This window comes from Eublepharis macularius, chromosome 15, assembly GCF_028583425.1.
Source record: "Eublepharis macularius isolate TG4126 chromosome 15, MPM_Emac_v1.0, whole genome shotgun sequence".
In the NCBI taxonomy this organism is placed as follows: Eukaryota; Metazoa; Chordata; class Lepidosauria; order Squamata; family Eublepharidae; genus Eublepharis; species Eublepharis macularius.
The window spans coordinates 58,743,334-58,763,320 of record NC_072804.1 but is presented as its reverse complement, the minus strand read 5'-3'; the positions used below and the strand labels follow the sequence as shown (position 1 = coordinate 58,763,320).

The following is a 19,987-nucleotide window of genomic DNA, read 5'->3' as shown; positions in this document are numbered from 1 at the left end:
GCCGCTTCTCTCCAGCCACTCTATTGTTGTTACGCACTTCCTGTCTCCCGTCTTCCCACAGCAGATCTCGCGATGGTGTCTTTTTCTCACAGCTCCAAAGCCACAGGTATTCAAAACAATAGTCCGATTTCTTTAATAACTTCTTTAAACTTAGTCTCTTTTCAAATACAACTCCTGCCGAAGCTTCCCCTCCTTTTCGCTAGTCTGTTGCAGTTTAAAAATCTACTTTTTTTCCTCTCTGTTTTTATCAATCTGTCCCATATCGGAAGATAGTGATCTTTACCTTCCCTTCACTTTCCTCGGGTTGTAATCGCTGTTTCGATTTCAAGTTCTCCTTTCCACTTCTTCCCCCAATCGAAGCTTGGGTATGTAGGTCTTATGCCAGCCGAATTGGCCCCAAAACTGCCGCAGAGATTGTAGCCGACCCGTTGCAAGGTGGGACCTCAAGGATCGGGAGGGGACCCGTTGTGCAGAGCCCCCCCCCTCGTCCGAGATCTAACTCACCCTAGGGTCTTGAGCGTTCTTTGCCTGCTCTCCGCCTGAGAGCAGTCGGCCGCGGGCTATTTTCACCCCGCCGGCTGCTTAAAACGGCAGTCTGGTCAGCTCCGCAAATGGAGCTGCATTAGACCTCCATGAATCCCAAACTGGAAGTCCTGACCTCCTACATTTCCAGTGTTCCCTTCGCCTGTGTTCCTTTGGTGTTACTCGCCTGCCTGTTTATCAGGCTGTTCGGCTGTAGCAGCGTGCCTGCCAAGACATTCTGGGTTGCCTGACAGGGCTGGGCTCCGAACCTCTCTGCTCCCTCCTCCCTGGCTCTCCGAGACTGGACTTCTGTCCCTACTGCCCCTTCTCTGAGCCTTGATGCTCGCTGCTGCCTTGACTCTGCAGCACAGCCTTCTAAATCCTTCCTGGCTCTCTCTTTCCACCTTCCACCTCTCCGTTCTCCAATGCCCACACCCTCTCTCTGGCGGGTCTTCCTGGGGAAGCTCTCACCCCACTGCCTCTGCCCCGTAAATGTATTTGATTTGCCATATGGGAAATTTGTAGATAATTAAACCAAGTAATAGTCTGTGAATTGTTTTCCAATTTTTTTTGTTGGAATCTTTAATTTTGATGTAATATTTAGGAGACATGTGATATTTAAATTTCTCCAAAAGTTAGCTGTAATTTGTGTTTTACCAGGTGGGAACCAATTGTGTTATAAATATTGACTATCTTGAAATTTTAGGAGGGAATTTCAATCTGTATTTATCCCACATATTTAATACATCTTTTAAAAAAGATATTTTGCTTAATTTTTTTAAAACAATGGTCTTCTGCTATACCATATGACCTCCTGTATTGTGAATGGGTGGTGTAAAGGAGATAAAATTTCAATCCAAGCTGTTAAGTGTTTGCAGAACTTTGGAGTGCATCATCTTTCGAATGCTCTCCGTCTTGGGTCCTCATTCTTAGTTCATTTCATGACCTGCAGCACAGAGCTGAGCACCACCACTTATTCCTTCTCAGCTCCTTGATTCCAAGTGCAAGACCTCGATCCGGCATTGGGTGTAAATGCCCAGTAAAGGCACAGAATTACTTAAGAAAGGCCTGGCACCAGCTACTCTTTTGGCCAGCCTCCTCCTACGCTACTGCCTGTGTTTTCATGCTGTACGCAACATTGAATTCTTAAAATGGAAACTCAGCAGTGCCTCAGCAATGCTTTCCATAGATCTGCAGCATAAGCAACTGTACTGCAGTTGTGTTCGGAATTAGAGCAGCGGGGGGGGGGGGCTAGCAGAAGGTGGCTGGACAAGAAACTCAAACGTGACCCTTCAACATTTCTTTCTGGGTTTCCTTTGCAGGAAGGGAGGCATTACCAGATGGCTCCAGGAGAAGCAGGACATGATGCCCCAGACGGGGGAAAGGCAAGATTAGTGAGCACATGCAAAGCTAGCAAAGCACGCTGCAGTCTCCAATGCACAACCCAGGTAATGTCAGGTAAATATCAAAATTATCAAAAACTTGATAATTTTGACAGATTAAAGCACCCTGGAAGATCCACAGTCCCATTTTACAGTTAAGGAACATCGAGCTGCAGTGAGCAGGACCCCAAGTCCACCTCCACAGAATATGATAAGCCATCACTGCCGCACTCCCCAACTCCTTGCCTAGTGTACAGAACACTGAAAGAAGATGCACACACAACACAGAAACGAGCAAGAGTCCAGTAGCACCTATAAGACTAACAAAATTTGTGGTAGAGTATGAGCTTTCATGAGCCACAACTCACTTCTTTGTCAGGCAGCCTACCTCAAATTTTGTTAGTCTTACAGGTGCTACATGCTCTTTTCTACTACTAAAGACAAACACAGCTACCCATCTTCTTCTCTCTCCACAGAAGACTGGCTGGAAGTGATTATACCCAATGAGACATAATAGGCAGGACAGGAAATGAAATCGATAAATACATCTGTAGAGAGATTTGTGAATTCTTCATTTTTTCCATATGTATGGCAAAAGAACTCACATTGGCAAAACTGGGAGAAGTTTCAAAAACAGCTCATTTTATTTAGACCAATCTTAGGCAGATGAGAACCTTGAGAAAAAAGAATATCAAAACCACAGAATGGGTCAGACGATGACATTTGTTCCAAGAGAGAAACCCTCCAATAACTTAATGGATTTCAGCAGACTGATGTGTCCAATCTCTCTCTAGTTCAGGTCATCTGTGAATATATAAATACAAAATATAAAATAAATACATTTGTAAAAAGTTGTAGGTCTATGAACACTTCTTGGTTAAAAGGGTTTTAATGTAATTAATTTATTTGTAAGTAGGAAATTTTCTAACTTTGGAAATTCTACATGTTGTCTATAGTTCATATCAGTAGAAGTGAACTATTTTATGTTGTAAATTCATAGAAAGGTTTCTTTTAAACATAAAAAACGCTATTTTTTCCCTAACCCACCCCCAATCTCTAACCTACTTAATAACAACACCACCAATAACATTCGATTTATATACCGCCCTTCAGGACAACTTAATGCCCACTCAGAGCTGCTTACAAAGTATGTCATTATTATCCCCACAACAACAAACACCCTGTGAGGTGGGTGGGGCTGAGAGAGCTCCAGAGAACTGTGACTCGCCCAAGGTCACCCAGCCGGCTTCAAGCGGAGGAGCGGGGAATCAAACTTGGTTCTCCAGATTACAGTCCCACACTCTTAACCACTACACCAAACTGGCTCTCTTCAGAGGGCAAAATGAGGAAGGGCGAACCACGCCTATTGCTCCAAGCTCCAAAGATGGGTGGAATAAAAAAAAACTCTGGGCACACTAGACAGAACAAATGATACACCAGTCAGTCTGTAACCTCCTGGAAAACAATGCAAAAATTACTAAAAACCAGAAAAATAGTAGAGTCCAGTAGCACCTTTAAGACTAACCAACTTTATTGCAGCATAAGCTTTTGAGAGCCACAGCTCTCTTCATCAGATGCATGGAGGGTATGAAGAAACTGGCCAGAAAGACAGGTGGTGAGAGGAGGAGGGAGAGAGTGCAGGGAGTGAGGGTCATGTAGACGTAAATAAGTTACAAGAAGTCATGGAAGAGGTGGCGTGCACAATCCAGGCTGGGTGTGACCCCCTCCCTCCTCCCCTCCCCTCCCCTCCATGGCAGAATCTGAATAGAATGCCTGAAGGTTTATATGCCTTTGGCAACGAGATAATCATTCATAGTCTCTACTCAATCCAAGTCTCACTGGGTTGGCATAGAAGCCAGCATGAATTTTTCAAAAATAAATCCTGCCACACAATTATGACTTGTTTAGATCACATTACCAGCTTAGTGCATTGTGGGAATGCTACGAAAATAACAAATCATTTGAAAAGTCTCCCATGCTGTTCTAGCCAGCAGACTGGTTAAAGGCAGGCTAGAGAAGAACACCACAGAGTGGATTCAGAGCTGACTGGAGCATCACCCCCAAGTAGGCCAGCGTGCTGCCGCTGCCAAGAAGGTTGATGCAATGTTAGGCTGCCTCCATGGACGCACTCTCTCCCAGTCCTGCCAGTTTGGCTGCTGCTCCTCTGAAGTACTATTTTCCAGTGGCCAGCAAAACAGATGACTAGGCTAGGTGTGACGGGCTTACGATTCAGGGGGAGATTTTGGTTCAACATGAGAATAAATGTCCTCTCTTTCTAGGAGTTTTGCCTCACTGGAGATTTTCAAGGGGCATTAAGATCAGCCCAGAAAGCTGTTGTTTTGGATTTCCCATTCTGAGCAGGTGGCCGGGGACTAGAGGGACCTCCAGGCCTCTTCCAACTCTAGAATGTGATGCATTGTTGGCCTGGCTGTCACTGCTCTTGATGTGCTGCAACCCAGGACCAGACCAGAAATTATTGTTTGGAGATTTACACCAAAGCCACCTTTTGCCAGAGCCACATTGGTTCTGACTTTACGCTGCAGATGCTAGAAAAGAACCAGTAAAGAGCCCTTGGAAATCACACATTTTATATTTAATATTGTGCAACAAAAATAGTTAAGAATGCAAGAACATTTACAGATTAAAAAAATATTTTTAAACCATCTGATCTTAAAAATAGACAATAGTAGTGAAGCATAAAATACAACCACATGAGTTATTGTTTTGCACAACCTTGCAATCAATAACCGCTAGCATGGCTACTGAAACAATGCTTCGTTTCTCAAAGCAGTGTCTGAGGGAGGTGCTCTTTCGCGATCCCGATCTATTACTGTTTTGCCTTTGACAGCCACTCCTGAGCATTCCTGCTGCGGACTGATATGCCCCTCTGCCAGTTTGGAGCTTGACTGAGCCATGGAGCCTCTTTGGCTGCCATTGGTCTGAGAACAGACATTGTTCACTTCAGTGTTTTTATTTTTGTGATGGTTGGCGTAAACTTTATACTTCATCAGGAGGATGAAGATGAAAACCAGAACAGATGCCACAATGATGCCTCCGATAATAATGATCATTGTTCCACCCAGGAACTGGGCATGGAGGGATCGGCACTGCCTATATTCCTCCTCCGTGGTGAACTGCACACATCCAATCACCGTGGTTGCTGTCAGAGATGTCGCCCCATCGTCATAAACAGCCAGGACACACAGATCGTAGTCACGCCCAGCAATCAGGTCCGTGAGGAAGAAGGATTTGCTGGCTGCTGGAATCATCCTGCAAGGAAACACAAAGGCCATCAATGCCGGAAGCTCAGGCAACCAAGTGCTTGACCAGTCACCTGTTCAATCGCTGACCTCCAACTGCCAATCTACACACAAGAAAGGGCTTTGCCTACTGCTGGCAAGCGTCATCCAGCCATCTAGAGCACAAGAACATCAAAAGACTCTTGCTGGATCATACCACAAGCAGGCAAGAAAGAAGGGAACAAATTCCCCCATCTACTCTCCCCTTCCCTGCCCAAACGTACTACTATTCATGGTAAAGTCTATGGCTATTAGCCTTCAATGGACAACATGCCCCACCCTGAATTTCTCTAGCTCCCCCATAGCCATGTCTTATGGCAGGAAACTCCACAAGTTAAACAAGGGATTGCTGCCCTTTCACCATTAATACTAGTCTAGCCGCTCACAACCTTTACAGACTCCAACATGGGCAGCTCAATCCTAACAGGGGCGGGGAAAGTGAATAGGAACCGAACTAAGGCTTGTGACGGCGGATCTGGCTCCTACGTGCGCATAAATGGTCTTCCGCCAGCGGTGGGACGAGGCACTGCACCGCTGGCGGGCTGGCGCCGGCGCAAGCAACAGGCAGCTGGACGGAGGCAGAGGAGTGGCGTAGAGCCCTGTGCCAGCGCAGGGGGGGTGAGGAGGAGGGCAGGGCCAGAGTTAGTTCGCTCCCTAAGCCCCTCCAGAAGCGGAAACGCCCATAGCGGTGCAAAATAGTTATGCCACGGAAGAAGAAGGCGTAGCCCATAGGCGCCCATGGAACGGCAAAAACTCGGACCCCTCTCCAAGCGCCCAGCCGCACCCCCGTGGCCCGAAGGAGCATAGGATGAGAACTATCCCGGGGGCCAATCAGCGTGCGCGCCTGGCATGGACGAGCCCTCCTCCCCGCACCCAATCACCCGCGAAGGCACCCTATAAAACATCCGGCCAGCGCTGCCCACACCCCTCAGGTAAGTGAACACATAGCAGGAATCTCTGCCCGTTCGCTGTGTGCCGTGGCCACTTTGAGGCAGGGGAGGGGCTCGCACAGTGGCAGGCACTGGGCGCACTTTGGGGACTTTGCAAGAAAAGTGGGAGAACTGCACTCGCTGAGGGGAAGAAGGACAAAGTCCGGAATATCTGGCTAACTAACAGCAGCCCCTCCTGTTTCCTTGCAGGTGTCCTGACTCTGAAGTTCCAGCTCGTTAAGCAACAAGGGAATGCTGACAGGTACGGAGGAGATGGGGTGACGGCGGACCTGACACGCTGATTAGTGCTAACTGCCCCTTCACCTGAACCCACCTGACCACTAGCCTCTTCAGATGTGGCCCAGCAGGGGAGGGGGCGATGGTGCCCGTCCCTGCCCGCCCCAGAGGCAGTTGCCCAGAAAGCTATTCTTCACCAGGTGTTTGTAAGTACCAGCTTGTTTCCTCCCTTAAAGGTAAAAGCACCCCAAGGCAGAGTGCATCCTTGCCAGACAGTCTCGCATCAGCTGGTCGCTGCCGCTGCCGCTCTCTACTATGTGCATCTTCTCAGATTTTGGAGTGTGGGGTTTGCCTCAGCCGTGGACCGAGGCAAAGCCCACATGTGTGTCTTTCTCTTGCAGGCATGTCCCGAGCATGTCTGCTCCTTCCCGCCACGCCCCCCCCAATCCTCTGCGAGTGACATTCGGATCCTGCCCAGGAAGCAATATCTCACCGCAGCCCGCACTCAACCTCGCCCCTGGGAGCAAGACGGAGGGCTGTGTGAAATGCCTTGGCTCCCTTTCCAGCCTAGAAATAATGGCGCCTTTTCCAGTTTAATAAAACGAGTCGAAAAACAACTAAATCCTGTGTTTGCGTGTCTGACTTTGTCCTTAGCCCCTCCCCCAACACCCCCGTCACATATTTCCACTCGCACATCCCTACAAATGTATCAAGCAGACACCGTTCAGCCTCCCCACCCCCCTCCGCCCCCCAATGTAACGTCAGGCAGAGGGGTGGGACTTGAACTGTGGCCCAGGAATGTCTGTGAGGAGGGGGGGGAGGCACCGAGGACTTTCATTCTCTGGTAGGCTGAGCGGCTGGCATCTGATAAGCCAGGAAGACGGGGTGCAGGTGGAAAGCTGCTGCCAGGGGGTGGGGGTTGTGTTTGCGGAGGCAGGGATGGGCTTGGCATGGGGAGGGTCTCTCAGTTCACTCTGGGGGGGCATGGCTGTCAGGGCCCAGCCCCCGCTCTCGCTTTGTAGAGATGCAGTGATGTGTTCCCGTTGCGTGGCAGAAAGTCTGAGCGCGCTTTTCATTCCCCTTGTGATGTGTTCCCGTTGCGTGGCAGAAAGTCTGAGCGCGCTTTTCATTCCCCTTGTTTCCAAACGGCCTCCCGGCCTCCCACATGGTTCCCAATGGGTGTTCCTGTCACTCATTGTCGGCCCCGCCTCCCCCCCACCTGCTTCTCCGGAACCTGGGGACTGATTAGGGTTGTCAGTCTCCAGGTGGTAGCTGGAGATCTCCCGGAAGTACAACTGCTCTCCAGGCAACAGAGATCAGCTCCCTACTGTCTGGCCCTACTTTTCAGGGGAGGGGGGAAACCTTTTTCTTTTGGTGGTAGCAGTGGAAGTGGGCATGTGCAGGCACTCTGAGCTACGGCTACTGGCCTGGCCCTCATCAGAAATGGGGGCTGGACAGGCGAAGGGGGGGTGTTCGATCTGGACCCTCACTGTCACCTCTGCCCCCTCCCTGCCAGGGATGCCTGCCCTCCATTGGGGGCCTATTGGCGGCAGCGGCGGCAGCAATCACAGCCTCCCCATTGGCTGCGCTGCTGCTGTTCTCTCGCTGGGATGTGAGGGGAGGGGTGTGGCCATTGGCTGGTGTGAGCAGGGTTGTCAGGGGAATGGTGGGCGGGACCTCCCAGGGGCCGCTGCATTTTGCCTTGCCATGCTCGGGCGCTGGCGGGACTGTCCTGCGAAAGTCATTAGGGTGCCGTCCAGCGCTGCTCCATTTGCACTGGCACACGAGCGACGGTGCAGCCTGGGGGGTTAGGATTTCACTGTTAAACACACATTCCTGCTGACTTGTGACACTTTGGCCCCAAAAGAATGCTTGCCGGAGAAATCTGAGAAAATTCACATGCATGACAAGTTAAAGTAATTAATAGAGGCTTTCTGCCTATTTCTGGAAAGAAAGCATTCACAAATTAACCAAGTATTCAGTTTCTAAAACAATTCTCGATAGCTCAAACTTTCTTGTAACAAAGAAAGTAAAGCATAACATTTCTACATACTGAATTTTCTATGGTTGGTATTGCTACTATGAGTCAGTCTTCCCCTGTCCTGTGCTTTTGAAAGCACCTCTCTGTAAACCACCTTACTTTGCAACTAGGTCTTTTCCCGTCCCCACTACAATGATTAACAAAGGTAGAATACTTTGATTAATACTCACGGATACCCCATCTTAGAGAAAACATTCTTCTCTGAGAATGAAGCAATAAACTCCTTAGATTTCAGGCTGAGAGGAGATGAGGTTCCCTTATGGAGACAGGCAAGAAAGAGGTGACCATTTGCCCACCCACCAAGAATGGGCAAGACAGATGACTATTTGGATATCCTGAGGGGTTTGAAATGCTCATTCAATGCACAGACAAGAAACTCTTGACAGGACTACAGAGAGTTAGCTGGCTGGGGGGTGGGGGTGAATCAGGCTTCACTTAACACACAACCGCTATATGAGCCTCAAGTTGTGAACAGGGAAAAGAAGGGGCAGTGGTGGCCAAACCAAGCAGGGGGCTAGGAGACAACTGAACCGTGCTCTCATGCACACAGATTCTCCACCTCCACTCAAGCAAAGGCAGCAGAAGGAAGGGGAGGCATTGTTCACACCACCATTGCACGGCTTGTTTTGGTTCTGAGATTATCTGATGTCAGCTTAAGAGACATGAGCCACACTTACCTGTACACCAGGATGTCATCAACAGAGCTGTTATACTGGATCTGAAACATTCGTATTCCTGAAATGTGGTGCTGGGAAGGCCACTGGATGAGGGCAGAGGAGGAGGTCAGCTCAGCAACTGCAACCTTCCCATCTGGAAAAGATTTGGTTTCATTGGGGAAGCTCGACTTGGCAGAGATCAAAATGTCTGAGGGGCCAGGCTCTGCTTCTTTGTCACAGTTTGTGCTGTTTGCAAGGTGAGGGTATGGACTCACCATAAGTTCAACCGGAGCAGTAGACTCACCCGCAGCATTAGATGCTATGCAAGTAAATATGCCTTTTTCCTCTCCAGATACCTCCAAAATATCCAGGGTGCCATTCTCATAGGAAATTGTTCGGGAAGTGTTGGAGACCAGCTTCCCACCAGGTGAAATCCAGCGAACAAATGGCTCTGGGTCACCAACAGCTTTGCACTTCAAAGAAACACTCTGGCCTTCCAGGACAACCTGCTTTGAGGTTCGGTGCGTTATCATTGGAGGTTCACAGATGAATTCCTCCTCTCTAACGGACCAGAAGTACTTGCCCATCAGCTCTGGTGGAGAGGCACATGTTTCCAGGTCATCCTCCCTGGTGAGACGCCTCAGCCATACAAGTTCACAGTTGCAGTGCAAAGGGTTCCCACCAAAACTCAAAACCAAAGAGGACAAGGGGGACCCCTTTGGTTTGGCATAGACGGGTATTCGAGAAAACAGAGGGTCCGGGGGAATCTTTTTTAATTTGTTGGATGTCATGTCTAACCGAGCTAATTTATGAAGATTTGAGAAAATTCCTTCAGGTACAAAATCTATGAGGTTATGATCCAAGCTGAGGGTATTGACATTAGAAAGCCTTTCAACCGTTTCCCAAGGAACATTAACAAGATTATTATAAGATAGATCTAGATCCTCAATTACATCAATGAAATCATCCAAAGATCCAGGAGAAATATAGTTTATTTGATTGTTACTGAGAATTAAATGTCGCAAATTGAATAACCCTTTGAAGTGATCCTCATGGATATAGGTGAGTCTATTACTATCCAGGTGCAAAGCATGAAGGCCTTTAAGATCAAAAAATGCATATGGCATAATCTGACTGATGGTATTTCTGGACAGCGTCAAGTGAATCAGGTTGGTCATGTTGGCAAAATCCTTCCGCCGGAGTGTAGTGATAAAGTTATCCATCAGTCGGAGCTCTGCTGTACGCCGGTCAATGGTGGGAGGAACGAAGAGAAGCCCCGTCTTTGTGCAGAGAATGGTGAAGGAGGGAGACAGGTGCTGGCACATGCATCTTGTGGGACACATCATAGCCTCGACAGTAGTGCTCATGAACAGCAGGTACAGGGCCACCCTTTCCATGGTAAGGTAGGAGAGACACCTGAAGAAAAAAAACAAGCCATACCCATCTTAAGGTCAGTTTGTTTCTTACGGATAGTGAAGGAAGTAAAATAAAGATGGACTGTGTCTCGAATTTAACCTTAGACTGCCGAGAAAGGCAGGGCAGAAGCTAAAAGTGAATACAAGCGACAGGAGCTAGCAGCTCTGCTCCCATCTCCACTGCTGTCTTGCAATTAATCCTTGCATCTCATGCTTAACTGTATGTATTGCTTTATCCAAGTCAATTTCATGTATCTTCATTTTTAAAAAGCCAGACTGATCACAGACTTTGAGCTGCCCCTCCATATGAACAACTGGCAGAGATTTCCCACAATAAGGACACAATTATTTCTTATCACTCACAGACATGCACCAAAGAGACCACATGCAAGGAACTGGATGAAGGCAGACCAACTGCTAGCTGCACGCAACAGGCAGCTTGAGCTATTTAACTCCTCCCTCCATGCCCAGTTTCCAGATTTTTCAGGTGCTTTTGCTTGGCCAGTGTAGGAAAGAGGCTGTGCTGGTAGCGTAGCAATTAAGAGTGCTGGACTCATTTCCAGGCCCACTCTGCCATGAAATGCACTGGACGGCCAAGGCCCAGTCCCTCTCTCTTAGCTAACCCATCTCACGGGGTCATTGAGAATCAGCTACAACAACAACAACATTCGATTTATATACCGCCCTTCAGGACAACTTAATGCCCACTCAGAGCTGCTTACAATGTATGTCGTTATTATCCCCACAACAAAACAACCTGTGAGGTGGGTGGGGCTGAGAGAGCTCTAAGAGAGCTGTGACTGCCCCAAGATCATCCAGCTGGCTTCAAGCGGAGGAGTGAGGAATCAAACCCGGCTCTCCAGATTAGAGTCCCATGCTCTTAACCACTACACCAAACTGGCTACAGCACCCCAAGTTCTGTGAAGGAACAGTGGGATGAAATATAATAGACAAACTGTGCTTGGGTCACATCCAGCAAGGCTACTCTCATTTTTTTTAATGGAAAGGCATCTGCAATTAGTTCTCTGGGAGCCATCCCCTGTTTCCTTCAGCCCACAAGGAAGTCTGGATCGGTGGCAGGTGCCCCTCCTTCCAGACAGCTGAGGTGCAGCTTCACCTTTCCCTACACATCACCTTCCTGACCCACACACTCATGCCACACTTCCAATACTACAGGACTCCTTGCATAAAAGTTGTTTTAGAATAGGAAAAATATAATTAATGTATTCCAAGGAGGAGCCATAAGCAAAAAAGAGTTTGGTGGCAGCCAGAAGGCACACGGTAAAAGCTTTCAAGGCTAGAGGCCACTTATCAGATGCTGAAATGAGAACTGTTCCTTTGCTACAACAGACCAATATGGCTACCCTCCTGAAAAAAGGATTCTTCTTACTCGAGCTAATGACTTTGGGTGCCTCACCTTTGGATTGTGCCAGCAAAATCCTGTATAATGCTAATCAACCCTTTGTCTGAAAAGTCTAGATCCTCTGAAATGCCAGGCAAAGCCCAGCAGATGGCAGACATTCTATGCTATTAAGAGCATCCACATACATGCCATTTTACAGAGAAGCTGGGGGGAGGCAGCGGCCCCCGGTTAAGCCAGAACCCATGAAGTCCTTTTCTGGTCACAGTTCCGTCACTCCTTTGCTTCGTTTCACTCCTTCAGTATCCTAAACAGATGTCTGTGGGGGCATCAAGGAACAGGCGGCCTGGCAAGCAAAACGGGCAACTCAATGTCTCCAATGCCCCCTGGCACAAAACCAAACAGGAGTCAGTGGAGGCAAACCGAAACATAAAGCAGAAGCAGTTCCAGGTTTCTGTCGGCACTGGACAAAAGAGGAAAACCAGGCCAACTTTTCTCTTTGGTACAACCCCTCTCTCCTCTAACCACATCCCATTCCATTTGGCTGCCACCCTTTGGCTCTACTCCTTCTTCTTTAACCAATTCCTTTGCCATTTCAATTTGCTTACTCTGATCAAGAGAATCACACAAAGTTTTGTCTTCTTGATTGCATGAAAACAACACAGATAACTGTCACCCTGATAATGCAGATCTAATGTAAGTGTTTGCCTTTCGATAGAAAAGTGATTTAATATATTGCTACACTGAGCAGCTAACATGGGTAAAGAGCTCATGTTGTTTCCAGTCAGGTGGGTTCCACAGTTTGTCTCGTGCAGCATATTTAAAGTCCACGGAAAATAATCCAAGACACTTCTATTTGATCACTGCTCCCAATCTGAGTCATAACTCAGATTCATAAGACATTTATGACAGAAAAATAATTTCTACCCCTCTTTATGCTGAAGTTGATGTTTCCTTTTCATTGTAATCACTTGAAAATTTTGAATTCAGCACCACAAAACAAACACCCCCATTTCCACAAGAACAGAGACACGGGGGGGGGGGCGCCTCCTGCCAGCATCCCGCACATCTCCGTTGCTGTCCACCTCATGCGACTTTCTCGGCGTTGGCTACCAAGGAAGCCCTCCCTCCCCCCATGTTTGTAGATTTCCACTTTCACTTCCGGGCAGATTTGTTGGCCTGTTCCGCTTCCAGCGGAACTGCCATTTCCCGATATATCCGTCAGCACACATTCCCGAATATTCACAACCCTCTCATTTAACTACCCTCTGACATTCCAGGTGCCAGACTCCCATTTCCTTTCAAAAGGTATCTCAAGTTTCTTACTTATGCACCAGGGAATTAAATAAGTGCGTGTCTTCTTCCAACAGCACACCAAAATAAACATATAGGAAGAACTGCAGTTCTCAGCATCAGATGTGCTAACTTCCCAGATAAGATTTCTCCTTCAGAAAGTCTGGGAAGAACAACAAAGTCCCAAGTGCTGTACAAAGCCAGAAAAAACATCTGATGAGACAGCTGTGGTATGAAAGGCTCCACTGCCACACAAGCCAGGAGTGCCCTGGAGGGAAACCTGCACCTGGTCCCCAGAAGCCTAGAAGGTGAGACAAGACACCACGCTCCAAGGGCTTTCCCTCTCCACGTACTAATCTGAATCAACCCTGCAGCAGGCACTCACTCATGGGTTCTGTGGGTCAGCCAGTCCTGGGGACTGCAGTAAATTCTAGCACAATCCTTGTGCCAACAGCCCAGCCCACCACGCACTGCCCCCCTGTTATGATCTGGCTGTGCCAAGGCCTAGCAAGGCCTCAGAAGCCTGTTAGCAGTGGGAGTAGGCCTGCCTACAATTCCCAGGAGCCCCTGGGCCATTTGGGCGCCCTTTCTGGCCAATCAGAACACAGGGGACTGGTGCTATATAAGTCTGGGAGGGGAGAAGCCTGGGTTCTTCTTCCTCCCAGGGAGCAGCAGGCCACAGGGCGTTCCTGCTAGGGGGAGAGGCCCTCATCCAGGGAGGGTGATAAGACAAGCCTGGCAGACAGAGGGGCAGGGAGTTCAGTCGCGCTGGGGCTTTCTATTGTGCTTTCACCCATCTATTGTTGCTAAGGCACCTTGCTTCTTGTTTGCTTGTTTGTTTGATATTAACTGACCTCCTTGTAAATAAATCCTTTTGTTGTATTGTCGAAGGCTTTCACGGCCAGAGAACGATGGTTGTTGTGGGTTTTCCGGGCTGTATTGCCGTGGTCTTGGCATTGTAGTTCCTGACGTTTCGCCAGCAGCTGTGGCTGGCATCTTCAGAGGTGTAGCACCAAAGGACAGAGATCTCTCAGTGTCACAGTGTGGAAAAGATGTTGGCAGGTCATTTATATCTACTCAGGAGGGGTGGGGTTGAGCTGAGTCATCCTGGGTGTGGAATGCTAATGGCGGGAGGCTTCACTGTATCCTGAGGAGGTTCTTTTGCATATGGATTGGTGCTTGAAGTGCTAATCTTCTCTGCAGGGCTATTGTCGGGTATAGAGTGTTTTGTTAGCCTGGTGTTTTTCAGAACTGGAAACCATGCTCTGTTCATTCTTAAGGTTTCTTCTTTCTTGTTGAAGTTTTGCTTATGCTTGTGAATTTCAATGGCTTCCCTGTGCAGTCTGACAAAGTAGTTGGAGGTGTTGTCCAGTATTTTGGTGTCCTGAAATAAGTTACTGTGCCCTGTTTGAGTTAGGCTATGTTCAGCCACTGCTGATTTTTCAGGTTGTCCAAGTCTGCAGTGTCTTTCATGTTCTTTTATTCTTGTCTGGATGCTACGCTTTGTGGTCCCGATGTAAACTTGTCCACAGCTGCAGGGTGTACGGTATACTCCTGCAGAGGTGAGGGGGTCTCTACTGTCTTTTGCTGATCGTAGCATCTGTTGTATTTTTCGGGTGGGTCTGAATACTGCTTGAAGGTTATGCTTTTTCATAAGCTTTCCCATCTGATCAGTAATTCCTTTGATATACGGCAAAAACACTTTTCCTGTAGGAGACTGTTTTTCCTTGGTTGTTTGATTCATCCTGGGTTTGATTGCTCTTCGGATTTCATTTCTGAAGTAGCCATTTGCCTGAAATGCGTGGTTTAGATGATTAATTTCCTCATCGAGAAAGTGCGGCTCACATATCCATCTTGCATGATCCACTAATGTTTTCATTATGCCTCTTTTTTTGTGCCATATATCAAAGGAATTACTGATCAGATGGGAAAGCTTATGAAAAAGCATAACCTTCAAGCAGTATTCAGACCCACCCGAAAAATACAACAGATGCTATGATCAGCAAAAGACAATAGAGACCCCCTCACCTCTGCAGGAGTATACCGTATACCCTGCAGCTGTGGACAAGTTTACATCGGGACCACAAAGTGTAGCATCCAGACAAGAATAAAAGAACATGAAAGACACTGCAGACTTGGACAACCTGAAAAATCAGCAGTGGCTGAACATAGCCTAACTCAAACAGGGCACAGTATCTTATTTCAGGACACCAAAATACTGGACAACACCTCCAACTACTTTGTCAGACTGCACAGGGAAGCCATTGAAATTCACAAGCATAAGCAAAAAGTCAACAGGAAAGAAGAAACCTTAAGAATGAACAGAGCATGGTTTCCAGTTCTGAAAAACACCAGGCTAACAAAACACTCTATATCCGATAATAGCCCTGCAGAGAAGATTAGCACATCAAGCACCAATCCTTATGCAAAAGAACCTCCTCAGGATACAGTGAAGCCTCCCGCCATTAGCATTCCACACCCTGGGAAACTCTTACAGGATGACTCAGCTCAACCCCACCCCTCCTGAGTAGATACAAATGACCTGCCAACATCTTTTCCACACTGTGACACTGAGAGATCTCTGTCCTTTGGTGCTACACCTCTGAAGATGCCAGCCACAGCTGCTGGCGAAACGTCAGGGACTACAATGCCAAGACCACGGCAATACAGCCCGGAAAACCCACAACAACCAAATCTTTTTGTTTGTTGTTACTCTGCTGGGTCCTCGCACCTGTTTATTGGCCAAGCTATGGAGGTCAGAAGGGTTGGGAGGGTACTCTGGGCCTTCCTAAGGGACCCTACATCCCAGAGTGGTGGCAGCTCAAGGGGGCTCACCCCACCTGAGGCATGACACCCCCAGTTCCACAAAGGCCAGGAAAGGCATGGACCTTTGTGAACCAGAGCAATGGGGGAACCTGTCTGGGTGAAACTTGAGGCTTTCATCTGGGAAGGCATTTCGCATACAGCACTTTGTTGCAGGAGCCAGAGAATGTGCACAGCAAGAGAGGGTTTCAGACCCTCTCTCTTTTGCAGCTTACTGTTCCAAGCACCCTGTTACCTGCAAGGGGACAGAAGCCTACGGGGCATGGAGAGGCACCTCTGCTGCTATTCATTCCCCAGAGCATCTTCATTCTCAACAATGCAACCAATGCAACTTAGGTGTGCAGCCATGTTGGGCTGCAGTAGAACAGTAGGATTTTTGTCCAGTGGCACCTTAGAGACCAACAATATTTTCAATGTCAGCTTTCAGTAGTCAGGTGAAGGGAGCTCTGATTCTCGAAAACTTCGGCTCCTAAAAAGGTGCAAGTTATTTCTTTCCTTTCCCTATAACTTAACAGCCCACAAGCCATATGCCAAGTATTTTATAAGAAGTTCATAACTCCATGGATAAATATGGCTAGATCACAGGAGCATTTCTTATCTTGCCTGACAGCAAGATCTTTAATTTCTGTTGTTCAGAAATATTCTGTAGATGGTCAGCGCAGGGAGTAATATATTGGTTGCAAAGTAAATTGTAACAGGGGCAGTTAAAAAGGATATGAGTCATTGAATCAACTTGATCTGTACAATGGATATGATAGCGCTTCTCATAGGGGTTTTTACTAAAATGCCCTTCATCTCAGTGGAAGGTAACACATTGCATCTGAGTAGTATCAAAGAATGCTGATATATTGGAACTGTTAAGTAGAAAAAATATTTAGCCAGGTCAAACATTTTCTGATAGGACAGGTGAAAATAAATTGAGGAGCACTTCCGATCAGCTCTGGATTTCAATGTCGCCCAGTCTTTTTTAAATAATCGGTTTCTTACATCTTGCAAGGATTTTTTTTAGTGAAACCATATGAATCAAGTTTCAGTTTAATATTGCAAGCTTTGAGTCAATTGGGCTAACCCAAGTTTTGAACCAAGAATCAGCTATTACCAGTTGCAGTAGAGATGGTAAAGTATTAGATTCATGGAGTGACAATCTGAATTTAATGGCATGGTACCATGCTAATGTTGAAATCTGAAGGAGTCTCAGTTTGAGCCGCACCACAGCTGAAGATACAGTAGGATGAAGAGAAAGAATCTTACGAAATAAGGTTTTCTGGTGCTTATCCAGTGAGTCCAGCGGTCCATTTGCCCAAATTGGGGCGGCGCAGAGCTATTTGGGAAGAATGATAACTTTATATACCATTAACAACAGCAGGTTAAGTTGACCTCCTTTGGCGTAAAATTTTTTTCTTAAAAATAGTTAATGTCGTTTGGATCTTCCCTATGACAGATTATGTCGGAGTTCCAGATCAAATCATAATTAAACATCACATCAAGATATTTCAACTGTCTAACTTCTTCATTGGTTTCTCCAAAAATTTGCCAGGGATGTTCTTTCAAGTGTCTTGACATAGAGAATCTCAAGATCTTTGTTTTGGCAAAATTTATTGTCAGCGACTCTTGGGCACAGAAGGTACAAAAATCATTTACAAGTTTCTTCAGGCTAATCGGAGTTCAACTGAGAAGAACCAAGTCACCGGCATACAGAAGCACTGATAGTGGTTGATTTGATTTTTTATAACTCATCCATTGAAGAAACTTCTGGAATTTGGCCCCGTGCTGAGCTGGAATGCTGCTGGCCTTAAGATCCCTTCAAGATTCGGAAATTTTGCTTTACTTTCAGAAATTTGACTGCTTGTTGATCCAGGAAACATGGGCTTTAGAAGACATCTCTCTAACAGGTTTTGTTTCCCACCCTGCAAGTTATTTCTAAAGATCCAGTTGGGAGGCCTCCAGCACCACCTCAAGGCTCAGGAGACATTCCCCAAAAAACCACTGGGAGATTTGGTGCAGATTCTTAGTCTGGAACCAAAGCCTCAAGGTCCTGCCCCCTTTTCCCTCTCTCCTTTTCTTCCCCTTTGCTTCTCCTCACCCTGGCATGTTATTTTATAGCAGCAACTGTTCTGGGCTTTTCCCCTAGGAGGACTGGGTATGCCAGGGCAAACCCATCCGCTCAGAAGCTCAAGGACAGGAGCCAACGGACAGAGGCTCCCCTCCACCCCTCCCTCCTCAAATCTTATTCTATGCATTATTAGGTATGTCCATTTTCACTGTCACATTCGTTTTTGGACCATAACTTCTTTTTCTACCCTATTTGAATGTAAGCGTATCAAATGCTCACTGCAAAGTTTCAGATAATTGAGAATGGGTCCCAGTCGTATACACAAATTAAAACAAAGCCTCAGAAATCTAGGAAGTAACTTATCCAATTGCCATAAAACATGGGCATGACAGAGAGGGCATAGGGGAGTTGTCTGTCTGCCCCAAGACAGGAGGCAGAGTGGCAGTGCAGGCAGCGACTTGTCCTTAGCACTCCCAGGAAGGCAAAACAAGTGCAGTATTTGCAGCCCCAAAGAAAGCATGGCAGAGGAACAGATGTTGTTCAGCTCCAATGATTCACAAGCTTCGATGCGAGTTTCATCTTCCTTTGATCTCTCTCCCACCCTCCCTGCCCTATGGTTCCAACCTGAGATTTCCAGGCACCAAGGAAATGAATAAGACAACACACATTCCTTTTCTGGCATTTATATTTGTTTTACTTATCTTCATGTGTGCAACAAAATAGGCACTTTCATTTTTTAGGAAACCTACACATATTCTTAATATAGGCTACAGGCCCTGACTTTACCTGCTGCTCGGCACCTGCCCAGAAGTGCCATGGCCAAAGCAAGTGAAGGCCAACCTCAAACACTACATGCTCAGGAGAGAGCCACACACACACACACACCTAGCGTCAATGGTACTGTACAGCAGCCAGAGAGGGGCAGCAGCAACCACCACCTGCAGACAGGAGACCTGCTTCGGGTCCAGCTGCCATGACCTCCCAGCGGTGTCCAGGCACTCGCTGCACTGCGCTCTGGGCCTGCTCCCAGCCCACACAATCAATGGCCCACCGGTAATGTCCTCAAAGCAAGGCAATACTCCTGTATTACTTCTGGCACTAAGCTTCCTATACCATTCAAGCTGACCCACTGACCTTTCTCAACTATTTAATCTACAACAGATGAAAACTCTGAGATTTGCACATTCTACATCTCAAAGGAATTAAAAGCAATGTTTGTTGAGTGCCTCCTAGTATGCTTCAAGTTCCCCCACTAATGGAAAACCTACCTACCTTTTATGTTTTGCAATTTTCTGAATCATAAAATGTGTTAATAGCTTAACTAAAACCCACAACATAAAACTGACTGGAGCCAAGAGCACAGAGAATTGTGACACCAACTACTCAATCTAATTACTTCCAGTCAAGCAAGGCAGATGCACTGTTGTGCACTGAGTTGTATTAAGCTGAAAATGCAAATTAACTTGCAAACAAAACACAAGAGCAAGAGGGAGATTTCATCTGAGGTGCAGGGATCTTTCGGGCAGCCGTTCAGACAGGGGTCACCTCGGCTTCCCAGCGGCTTCCTCTACAATGTTCATTCAGGAAACAGGCAGAGACACTGTGCTGCAAGCAAGCAACAGCTGGGAGGAGGGGACTTTTCACTACGTTTCCAGGTATTTCTAACTGCTGCTGATGCAAAGTGGCCACAGAAGCTCGTGGGCTTAGGACCAGACGCAAAGAACAGGGGCCGGCAACCTGACACAGGTGAGAGAGTCGACTCTTACTTTCGAGGAACCTTCAAGCAGACTGGCAGACTGTCCTCAGCCTCAGACGCACATTTCTCATTCGACTGCTTGCACCCAGAGCTCTTGAAGCAGTGGATTTTCCACGCAGAACCATCCTTCGCCATTCAACACAACAGTCCTGCAAGACCTCCGGGACAGCCATTCCACCTGAAATGAAAAACAGACCATGCACTTCCGTTAAAACAAACAC

The 19,987-nt window shown here is 47.2% G+C and overlaps 1 protein-coding gene across 8 annotated transcripts in view; it reads right to left on the bottom strand.

Annotated features, from left to right (window-relative positions):
* Positions 1–2,684: 2,684 nt before the first annotated feature.
* Positions 2,685–19,987, bottom strand: part of LOC129343072 (leucine-rich repeat and fibronectin type III domain-containing protein 1-like protein) — a 60,627-nt gene continuing 43,324 nt past the window's right edge. For 7 of the 8 annotated variants that reach the window (XM_054999063.1, XM_054999066.1, XM_054999065.1 and 4 more), the window contains 3 exons: positions 19,777–19,944; positions 9,088–10,482; positions 4,483–5,174 (listed from right to left, as the gene is read on the bottom strand). In XM_054999063.1, the coding sequence (XP_054855038.1) occupies positions 4,664–5,174; positions 9,088–10,482; positions 19,777–19,901 (2,031 nt within the window). In that variant the 5' untranslated portion in view covers positions 19,902–19,944 and the 3' untranslated portion in view covers positions 4,483–4,663. Of the gene's footprint in view, positions 2,709–4,482; positions 5,175–9,087; positions 10,483–19,776; positions 19,945–19,987 lie in introns of those variants that run through there. The other variant, XM_054999070.1, reaches the window with a different exon arrangement.